This window comes from Sinocyclocheilus grahami, unplaced genomic scaffold, assembly GCF_001515645.1.
Source record: "Sinocyclocheilus grahami isolate Dianchi unplaced genomic scaffold, SAMN03320097.WGS_v1.1 scaffold39.1, whole genome shotgun sequence".
NCBI classification, from domain to species: Eukaryota; Metazoa; Chordata; class Actinopteri; order Cypriniformes; family Cyprinidae; genus Sinocyclocheilus; species Sinocyclocheilus grahami.
The window spans coordinates 4,186,011-4,197,772 of NW_015505218.1; the positions used below are offsets into that span (position 1 = coordinate 4,186,011).

General features: G+C 37.3%; 1 protein-coding gene across 1 annotated transcript in view; it reads left to right on the forward strand.

The window, feature by feature from the left end:
* The window catches only part of LOC107582026 (DNA primase large subunit-like), a 31,880-nt gene extending 20,778 nt beyond the window's left edge, over positions 1–11,102 (forward strand). Inside the window, exons 4-6 of the mRNA XM_016267716.1 lie at positions 1,722–1,804; positions 7,336–7,404; positions 10,801–11,102. Of these exons, the coding sequence (XP_016123202.1) occupies positions 1,722–1,757 (36 nt within the window). The 3' untranslated portion in view covers positions 1,758–1,804; positions 7,336–7,404; positions 10,801–11,102. The remainder of the gene's footprint in view (positions 1–1,721; positions 1,805–7,335; positions 7,405–10,800) is intronic.
* Positions 11,103–11,762: the final 660 nt, after the last annotated feature.

The window sequence follows — 11,762 nt, forward strand, 5'->3', positions numbered from 1 at the left end:
TTACTCAGACGCAGGCAGTGTGCTGCATGAGACAAAGAAGTAATATAGCCAAAACAACCACATAGCCGCTCTTTAGTATAGATGCATGTTGATTTTATCAGACGATGCCGCGATTATAAATGAGAGTGACTCCTGGTTAACATGTATTAAAAGGGGTCGTGTTTAGTCACTATTTAGTGGTATTTTTTGACAATATTTACTCATCATGACAGTAAAATAGGGCATTCTAAGTCAATATACTGCAGTATTTCCCCTCTCAATCAGTAGAAAATATGGTTAACACCTGGTCATGCATGAAAAAAAAAACCTTGTACCATGAAACCGGTATAATTTTGAAAAATACAGTGATATAAATTTTTGGTCATACCGCCCAGCACTACTCATAATGTAAATAACCATTCTAAAGTTTAGGATTGAGTTCTTTTTAAGAAATAAATGCTTTTATTCAGCAAAGCATACATTCAGTTGGTAAAAAGTGACGGTAAAGACATTTAAAATACAGACCCCAAATTTTTGAATGATAATAGTCAAATCTCAAATTAGAACAATGTTGTTATAAAAATCCTTTGCTCTGTGAATGTTTTGCACTGTTATTTTTATTTCTGCTTAAGGTTGCAGCTCTTCAACAGAATGGCTTTCCTCTTCATGTGTTAATTTTGTCATGATTTCCACAAAAATATTAAGCGGAACATGAAATCTTTCTTGAGCACTAAATCTGAATATTACATTCCTACATGTAATTATGAGATTGTTTCCTGCTAATAGCCTTTGGATGCATGAATTCAATCAAGGGTTTTAAAAACCCTAAAAAGATCTTAAATTACATGCTTTCAAAAAGAATCCAGGATCACATGATCATAACTGCTAATTTACTTCCTTGAAGTGACCGTCATAAAGTATGTACCCTACCCTTCACTAACAGCATTGTGGACGAGCACTTAGGGTGCACACATTTAGGGTTCACACTTGGTTTGATTGCCTGGTCTGAACTCGAGTTGGATTGCTTCCCCTCCCCCTGCACCCCCTGGACTGCATTCATATTATTTTATTTGGGTCCAAACCACGGTTAGTTTGCGTCATCAAGCCAGCAGCTGTTTATCCCATTGCTTAGTAACAACGGCACATTAACGGCATAGCATTGCTCTCTTCACTTTTATATTTATTGGTTTTGAACCGTTGATTTTGTTTCCAAAGCTTCAGTACATAACGACTCAGTACTTGCGTCTGTCTTACGAATGTACTGCAAATGCTCTAAAGAACGCTGAAGGCAAACAGAAATTACATGTACAGCACTCTGCTTGCAGCACGTCACTCAGGCTTGTCAGGAAAATTAGTGAAACACACTCGCAAACACACATTTTTATCAAAGTGGTTCACTTCCACGATTGGTACAATTACGTTCATATCAGCAGCAAACCGTACCGGAGTTCACTTGAACCGTACCCCAGACCACCCCTTTTAAGCGGACTCTGGTACGGTTGGCAGGTGGACACCCGAGTTCAGAAGACCGTGTTCACGTCATTCAAACGTACTGAACTCTGACGTCACTTTTGTTTGGAAACACAACCCCACAAGTAGTACCCCCTCCCTGCAGTGGCCTTCAAGGGCACAAAAAAACACATGGGTTGTGTTCAATTGTCCTGTAAAACATATTTTCAGACACTGGTTTGAACTGTGATGTTTGTAAACCCATTTTCTCCTTCTCTTCGTCTTCTTCACAGGGTGCCCATTCCGCCACAGCGACCCTGAGCTGTTGAAACAGAAGTTGCAGAACTATAAAGTCTCCCCTAGTGGGATCAATCAGGTTTGTCCAACAACTAACACACACTTGACCAGATTCAGCACTGTGCGAAGGCAGAGAGAGTGTAAAGGGCTTTTTAAAACTTAACTTGGCATCCATTAAAATGATTTGCACAAATTCACCTCTCCATGACCACAGACAAAACAAAATCTACCAAATAATTGGTAGAAAGTACATTAGTTTGACAATTAAAATGATACGGCTGTATAGTAATCATACAAAAATGGTGTGATTCATTTTTAACAAGGCATCCCTGAAAGCCCTATCCTGCAGTACTTTTGGAATATTAATGACAAAAAGAAATAACGCTCATGATTCTCCAGTGTAATGACAGCTTCGGCTCCGTGTTGATTACTTTGACCTTTGCTGTATCCAGTGATTTGATGCATTCTTTAAAGTACTCTTAAAAGTTACACATATTAAAGCAGCTCCAACAGCCAGGCAGTGAAATGAGATGGACCAGCCTTGCTGCAATGTTCTCATGGAGTTATAATCCTTTGACGCTAATGTAATTAACGAACTGGTATTAATAAGACCATTAAGTTCAGCTTTACAAGGCTATTAAAAATATATACATAAAGCCAAATCTTGCATACTATCTCTGGTATTACTGTAGCTGATACGACTGAAGTTAGCGATCAAAAATTAATGTCATATAATCAAACATATTTTTACATTATATATTTACATTTATATTAGTATTATTTGTTTATTATTATTACTATATTTTTATTATTTTTGGGGGGTATTTGAACTGTAAATGATGATAATGTTTAATGTTGTACACATAATATTGAAGATATGCATATAATGTTGAAATATGTTGAAAATGATATTTTTAAACTTAAATTATATAAAGCATATAATTTAAAGTGTATGAAAATCATTCTTAGCTATTTGAGAAACGTTAGCTTGTTCCCCTCTTGTAAGGTGTGCTGGGGGGGTTTTTTCTGCTCACATGCTTTGTCCACTACCACCCATCGTGCGGTTGAGGGAAATGCCTGATGGCTGCCTAATGCAAGGCAAGGCAAGTTTATTTGTATAGCACATTTCATACACAATGGTAATTCAAAGTGCTTTACATAAAATAAAATAAAAACAATAATCACAACAATAAAACAAGGAATTTAAAAACTTTGAAGAAAAAAAAATTGATATAAGAGGTTTAAAATGAATTTAAGAAGACGATTATACATATAATATAGTGCAATCAGTTTGGACATCGCACAGTGCTCATTCAATAAATGCACAGCTAAACAGATGAGTTTTGAGTCTGCATTTAAATGTGACTAATGTTTTAGCACATCTGATCTCTTCTGGAAGCTGATTCCAACTGCGGGTGGCATGATAACTAAAAGCACATTCCCCTTGTTTTGTGTGAACCGGTAGAATACCAGTATTCACAAGCCTTGTCATAGCCGAATCTGGGGTAGAGGATGCTACGGCAGCAATACGAGAAACTCGTGACAATCTGATGTCTCTACTGCCTTTGGGTCTCGCTCCCTGTTTGTGCCATCGATTTGTGTGACAATCAGTTTCGGCTTGTTTCTCTACACTTATAAATATAAATTGTTGAGATTGACTAGGTTCATGAGACTCACCGGCTGTATGCTGATGGGGTCCGTGACGACGGTCTGCTGAGTGTTCTGCCTGTTTTGGAAATCCAGCAAGTAACTTAGTTTCAAGAACCGTAATCCTTTGTAGAAGTTTGCAGTAGTAATGCAGTCCGACATGCCAGCCCAAGGGTAGCACATTTCCAATCCAGTTAAATTCATAAAAGCAGTGTCCTTACACACTCTCAGTGTTCAGAGTCTTAGACCTGTGGACGCGTGAAGCAACATCTTGATGTTCACCCCAGGAGCTCGCGCATCACGTGGCCCTCTCGCTGCAGCGCCAGCCCAGTGCGCTGGATAATTAAAACCCTCAGAAAATGTGAAAAGCCCGGGTAGTAGGGTGATTAAAATGCACAACGTCAATCTTCTCAGTCAACCTGCCTATTGACAGTGACATTACAGTCAAAAGGGCGAGACTCCAGTCTGGAAAGAGAACTGCTGTAGAAAAGTGAGCTCACCTCTCTCACTCACAGTTAGAGCCCGTCACAGCGTGACACTTACCTTAGGAAGTGCAGATTAAAGGGTTGCATGCTTGGTTCAAACGGTGGAAAAAGAAGGGAGAACATGTCGAGTAATTTTTCACACCTCCACTTAATACTTGAGCATCCCCTGAAATTATAGTCTTATGTTGTGCCTGTTTGTTTGCTATCAATTTTCTAAGCCACAGATATAATAACACAGTCAGAACTAAGTCAATTTTTTGTCCAATGATTTTGCTAGCAGTATTAAATTAAGTAGCATCATAAATGTTGCAATTTCAATGTTTGTTTGTTTTTTTGACAATTGAGTTTTCTTACAAGAATGCCATTTTCTAGCATTGTGATCCTTCCTTGACACTGTGTATAAAGTGTTACAATTATATCTTGATAATGTTTCTGATTTGAACTTCGATGTCAAAAAAGTATTTTGTAGTTTGTAAGTGCCAGTCATTTTATGTGAATCAGTTCAATGAAACGATGCAAAACTTGATTCAATGAGTTAATTGGCATCTCCCCTCAGAAATGTTAAAGGATGTCCTGTTGAGTTTTACGTGTGTTAAAATGTTTGAGTTAAGCATGTAGATAAATGTTGCTGTTTATTACTATAAGAAACCCACAAATCGCTACAAGTCAAATAAGTGCAGTGTTAATATGTAATGCATGTTATTAGCTGTTCTTGGCTATGTTATCCGAAGGCGATATTTGGCAACCAGTGATATTTATCTTGTTTTTCACAGCATACATTGTTCCCCTAGCTGGTGTCTTGCTGTATATTTTACCATTGCTTCCCAGTAGTGTTTGTCTCTGGAGCTTAGAGTTAGGTGTTGGATGGTGTTGGCTCTCACCTTGAAGTCCATGTATTATGCATTTCAGCACTTGCCGATGCTAGCTGAGGTAGAATGCCATGCTTTACCACAGGGAACACATGGTGTTAAAAGCATCACCTGAGGGGAGGTCTGAGCAAAAAAGAAAAGGAAAGAGAAGCAGAATGTGTAACCACTTCTCCATCTCTCTTTGATGGCATTTTGCCTCTGTCTCTCACCTGAAACCTCATAAACGTGTGCTGTGTCAGCGAAAGTAGCACAATGCATTGTTAACAGTGTTATTCATCTTTATTGCTCATCAAAGATTGCTTGGATATTAATTTGACATTTTGGCCTCCTTTGCACCTTCCATTAACATGCGTTGTCAGCGATCAGCTTGTAGTTGGATGTCACATGACCACTAGGGGTGCAACGGATCGTAAATGATCCGTATGGACCAGGCCCCACGGTTCGGCACGCATGTGATTCGTGGATTAACTGTTAAGTTTAACCATCATAGAGTGAAAGTTTATCATTTGCACATGTTTTGTCTTGCCAGTTTACACATTCAAGCAGTTTTAACTTGTGCGCTTTTAACCGAAGCGTACACAGAGGGGGAGAGAGGCATGATTCAGACACAGCGTGATTCCTTTTTTTAGATACACAAAGTTATGTTAAAATACCCGCTTTGGCAAGTATTCTAGTAAACGCAGTTAAATTATTTCTTAAGTGAACGTAAACAGGTGAGAAAGAAACCGGATTTGTGTCAGTACTAGGGCCCTGCATTTGGTCTTAAAGCGACAGCATCCAATAAATACCTGTTTCCGTCTGCTAATCAAATAACACCACAGCTCTAACAAAGATTAATCTGTATTTAACTTGTGCAGTGAGCACTATTGTGTTAAACTTAATTCTCATATTTGTAACTGATTTGTTGTATTCATCTATGCTTGTAGTTTGTGTAATTGTTCTTGTTTTATTACTAACTTTATTAGTTAAGCTAGTAGTTTTTGCTATGGTATAGAAGTACTTAAATTAAGGTTGTTGTTGTTTTTTTGCTGATCTGAAAAATTATCCGATCCGTGACTCAAAGTCCGTACATGATCCACGATGCACCACTAATGACCACATTATAAGTCTGATGTGAATGTACTTCCAAATTCATCATGTTTGGATTCAGAGGTGGTCAGGGACAGTTCTTGACCATATTCTTAATTGAAACGTAAATACTAATGCATTTGTAATATCTAAATACACAAGTAATATGTAATACTGACACTGTTTGTACTACAAATAATCATTATCCGTCACTTTGATGGGCTTGGTTATACATTTTCTGTCTGGCGCAGTTTTTATCTTGTTGTAATGCTTATTAATATACCATTGATATCACAAAAAGCAAGTGTTGTTACTTATTCTTTTTTTCTGCTAGAATTCTTTACTCTGGGGATGTTTCTGAAGTATGGAAGCACATTAAACCATATACTTGTCAGAATGGCAAAAAGCATTTCAAGCTGTCCGTCTGTGTTTTTCAGTTTACACAAGCTCTACGTTGTGAAATGTAAGTGGCGTTTTCCATCTGATCATGCTGGAGACATGATCAAAGGTGTAAATAAAATTGTATTAAAAGATCGTTCAGTTACTCTTTGGCTATGAAGTGCATGTTAATGGAAAGTTTAAGGTAGCTTTGACATTTGATGCTTTTTGCTGTTTTGTGGAGCCAAGAAGTGCTGTTTTTCCTCTTCTTAAAGGCACAATATGTAAGCTTTTTTTTATTAAAATATCCAAAAACCACTAGAACAGTGTTATATAGTTTGCTGACTTGTGTATTTACATTATCCCAAATGTTTCGAAGAATGTTTAAATCCAGAGAAATAAGCAATTTTAACTAGTGACACGGAGCGTGTCTATAGTGTCATTGTGTCGCCTGCCAATGACGTCATAACCCCTCGCTTTCCTGTTTTGTTTTGTAGAAAACATGGAAACACCAAAGACGCTTTAATATGTTGTGCATTTTATTAGACCGGTGACGACCGCACAGAGTAGCATTATAAAAGAACTTTCAAATGTATCTAGTATGATAAAACAGCACTGCTTACTTCTGATGCTTTCCGGAAGGAGCGGAAGCGGTCGACTGTGGCTTAATAAAAGCTCCGCTGCTTTCGAGCAGTGTGTCACGCTCGTTCAGCGGCCTCGCTTTGCTTCAAGGGATTTCAGCCTCACCCTGCTTCATACTACGACGTTAATACATCTTTTATACATTAGCTCATCCATGAACATGATTTCTGCCCGAGTCCCATCGGATTGCTTTGGCTGTGGGGATGAAGACGACAACTCTCATGATTCCACACTCAGTCATCTAACTACACCTTTGTTTCTTTGTTTGTTTTGAATGCGCGCCCTCTAGTGGCAAAAAATTACATATTGTGCCTTTAATATTTAGTCTTTAAAAATGTACACGTATAACTTTTTAGAGCATACATGTAAATGTATTATAAATAATTAAGTCCACTCTATTTAAAAAAAAAATCTCATTCATTATCACTCTCTCTGTTTTCTACTTATTTATTTTGTTTAGGTCTTCCTATTCCTCTCTCGCTTCCAACCGCTCAACACTTTCTTCTCTCTCTTTTTCACAGATTCTGGAGCTGGTCAAGGGAATGCACTATCAGCTGGCCTGCCAGAAGTACTTTGAGCTGACACACAATGTAAGGATGCTTTTTATTTTGGCCTGCTCTAATTGGGCCTGCTTTTGTCAGCTCAGGGACAGCCATGCAAAGTCTTTACAGAGCCTGACTGTTGTAGTCACATCTGCTATTAGCTTTAAATCCAATAGAATCTTAATTTGTGAAGTTTTGTTTAGTGCTTTAAGATTCATTAATCCTCTGATACATGCTACAAGTACAGATCTTTTTTTTAACCATTTATGAGCAACATGGGTGATTACACTGATTTGGCTCCATCCCAAATGGTGCACTTTATGTGAATTTGCAGACTGGAAGTGATCATTGCTTGTGTCAGTGAAGTCCATGGACCCGTAGGGTGTCTCATTTGACATTTGAGGGCTTAGGGTGGCATTTAGGACAGGGCCTTTGTCATAGTGTTGTTTTATTTATAACATCAATTCAGCATGGCTGACAGAAATGGTAGTGCACCAAATATCTCTGGAATATGTACATTTTATTGCAATGGCCTGATGTGTAATTCTCTCAGACACAGTTACAGATTGGGATTACGTTACATTTTTTTTTTCTTTTCATTTCTGATTTAATAATTCATGCATCAAAGTGTTAAGCCTTCAATACGTTTAGAACTTTTATCATCCAAAGCTTTCTGGTGAAGACTAGATCAGCATTGTCCATTCAAGGTCATTAATATATTCAAAGCATGTTTAAGGCTAATATTGTAGTTATATTTTCAGGCCAAGTGAGCACAAACTCTTATTAAATGATAAATGTGCTGAACCTTTGCTTTTTCTATTTGGATTGCCCTTTGAGATTGGACTTTTCAAGGGCTTTGCGGTTTCAATATGCTTTCTTTTGACAGGGGCATAATAGAGGTGGATTTGTGTGTCAGAACTGGTTGAGAAAGCAAATGATTACAGCTCTATTTAAATGGTTATCTAATGGATTTCTTATGATTCCTTCTTCATTTTTTATATTGGAGGGGGTGGATATGACTCTGGCAATAACTTTTCTGCATTTTTTTTTTTTTTTCCTGAGAGGAGAGAAATATTTCCGAGCGATGTCAGTCAAGATTACCTGTGTGACACCTGTGCCCTGTCCCTCTGCTAAAAATGCAGCCCAGCTGACAGGTTGAGAATGGAAAAAGTGCACACACCAATGCCACACAAACGCATGCTATCTGCTAGGTGACAGGTTAATATGAAGAGGGAGAAAAGACCGTCTGGGATATGAAAGAGATTGGTAAACCTTTCAGATGTTTGTCAGCAGTGTGTTGCTAGATGGATTTTAAACAGGGAGGCTTTAGCAACAAGTAAACTTATGAGCCATTTTTCAGTATCTACCAGAAACTTTTAGAGCAGATCTACTTATAATGCTAATGTGAAATAATCAATTTTTATGAGTAGTTTTGATTAATTGATTTTTGCGAATTCATAGTAAACGGGTTATTTTCTTTTCACTTTAGTTTTTCTTAGTTTTCAATCTGTCATTGTTATTTTTTTCTAATTATAGTTTGTGTGTTTATTTATTTATTTTTTGTATTTTAGGGCTGCTAAAGTTAATGGTGTTACATTTTTTCATCACTGTTTTATTGTATATTTATGTTATACTATACCATGATTTTAAAACTAAATTTTTTTTTGTGGCCACATTAAAAATATATACATATGCTCATATACATATGCTCATTAAGACTGCATTTATTTGATAAGAAATAAAGTAAAAATGAAAAATTGTGATTTTTTTTTTTTTTTTTTTTACGATTTAAAGTCCGCATTTATTTGAAATAGAAATCTTTTGTAATAGTATAAATGTATTTCCTCACTTTAATGAATCCTTAATAAAATCTTAATTTAAATAAAAGATTGTATTTACTCCAAATATTGAACTGTAGTAAACTGTAGTTAATTTGAGTCATGAAAATGTATTTTAGTTTAGTTCAGTTTTCCTCAGTTATGTTGTTTTTATTATTTTCATTTCAGTTCTTGTTTCGGTTTTCATAATTATTAACAACACTGCAAAAGAAAAGTCCTACACACATCTTTGTAAACACTTCAGATCATATATGCTGCTGTTCTTGCTGTTGTTGATGCTTTAGCTCAGTGTCGAAATAAGTCAATCAAAGAGTGTGTATAAATTTCTAATCTCTTGCACGTCTAGATTTATTCCTTCAATAAGAAGGGTTTATAACAGTGTTTGTGTCTGCGCCACCCCTCTTTTAATGCCGTGATGCACTCAAAGTGTCATTGATAGGATATAATGGCTTTTAATGGCTCCTGGTGAAACGCCAGCGCCTTTGCAGTCCAAGGGCATCATTTAGCTCATGGCCCCGGGGCGCTCGGGACTGGGGTCATCGCTGATGACTAATAGCCCTGAGCCAAACAGTGCGAATGGCTTATGATGTGGGAAAATGAATAAGATGGCGTCCCTGATGAACCGCCTGCAATAACAGGATTTGAAAGATAAACTGCCCCCTCCCTCCTACCAACCCCAATGAAAATCACATCTCTGAAATTCATGACTCATATTTTAGGGTAGGTGAACGAAGAATCCTCCGACGTTAACAGGCACAATAAAACATTCTTGTTGGAGCATCAGTGGATCCGCACAACCTCACCTTTCCTCTATCTGATACGGGATGCCGCAACCATCTTGGCCGCAAAAACACGCTTGTTGGATTTGAGCGTAGGGGACTTTAATCACTGCCATATGCGCCCTCTGTTTTCACATCCGCGACACATAACAAATAGACGCTTACATTCCTCCCTCTCTGGCAGCATTTATTTAAAGGTCAAAATGTAATACTTCTCTGATGAAATATTTACACAACTGTAATAAATCACACAATAGAGAGAATAATGAAAAGGAGGAGGGGAGCTGAAAGAGGCGGACTTCGGAAAGAGGAGAGCTTGTTGCGCATCCGCCGAATTGATTCCGTCTCTGGGCCTCGGCTGGGATTGTTTCATGTTTATTCATATTTCATTTGGCGCAGAGTCGCCGGGCGAGGGTAGTCCACTGTAATGTGTTAACTCTGAGATGAATCTGTGTAATGGATCTTTCTGTCCACAGCTTAACTACCGCAGGGACCCCGTGCACTCGATTCAAAGAGATGGGTTTGAACGTTTGATTCATGAGGAGTATCAGGGGCGTGCTGTGATTGAAGCATAATTAAACGGCCATATCCTCTACACTTAGAAACAAATGATTTGCGCAGCGTTCTGAATGCAATGCAGCTTTCAGGAATCCATCGGTGAGAGGCTTTGCCATAGAAGAAAGGAAAGGAGAGATTGCATAGTAGCCTGAAAGTCCCTGTGTAGCCTGGTTCAATGCAATTATTTAAACGTTGTTTAAATAATAAATACACACTATTTCAAATGCAAGTATAGTCATTTGCTTACTAAACGCTGTTGTTTGTTACAGGTTGAGGATGCTGGGTTTTCTCTCAATCACCCTAACCAGTACTTCACTGAGAGTCAGAAGCTTCTGGAAGGAGGCCGTGAAATCAAGAAAGAAGTTGATATGTCACAAAGAAGCCAAGAAAATCCTGCCAACATGACCCGTCCATCTCAGGCAAACTCCAAACAGGCCCATGAGGAGATGGGGGATTTAGACTCCTTCTTCCAAGATGAATGATTTTGTAGAACTTGTATCAAATTTGAAATGAATAGACCCTATAGGGCCCTTACTTGCATTCACTGTATTTGATACAAATTGTGTTTTCAATAATAGAAAGATTTGATCTGGTTGTTTTTTCCTTATCCTTTTGGTGATAAGATTTTTTCAAATGACCTGGTTTTTATAAAAAAATAATGAATCAAATAAAATAAAAATAATTTTTGCATTTCATAAAAGCGTTTTCCATTTTTACTTATTTGTTTTACTTGCTACCAGCATTGAAAACTCGCCTCAACCTATTAAGTAATAATCTGTGTAATGATCATCTGTTTAATCTCACGGTTTCCAGTGATACAGTGATGACTTGACATAAACTACTGTTCAAAAGTTTGGGGGTCAGTAAAAATATTTTTTAATAAATTAATGCATTCATTCATCAAGGATGCATTAAATTGATCAAAATAATCCTGGGAAAAAAATGTATCATGTACATCTGCTTTCAACTTTGATAAGAAATGTTTCTTGAGCAGCAAATCAGCATATTAGAATGATTTCTGAAGGATCACGTGACACTGAAGACTGGGGTAATAACTGCTGAAAATTCAGCTTTCCAATTAAATATAAATTACATTTTAAAATATTTTAAAACCGAAAACAGTTATTTTAAATTGTAATAATATTTCACAATATTTAAAAAGTAGTGCATTTTTTCAAAAGGGAATCTCAGAATTTACATTTGCCTGAAATTTAATTGGCAGATGCTTTTA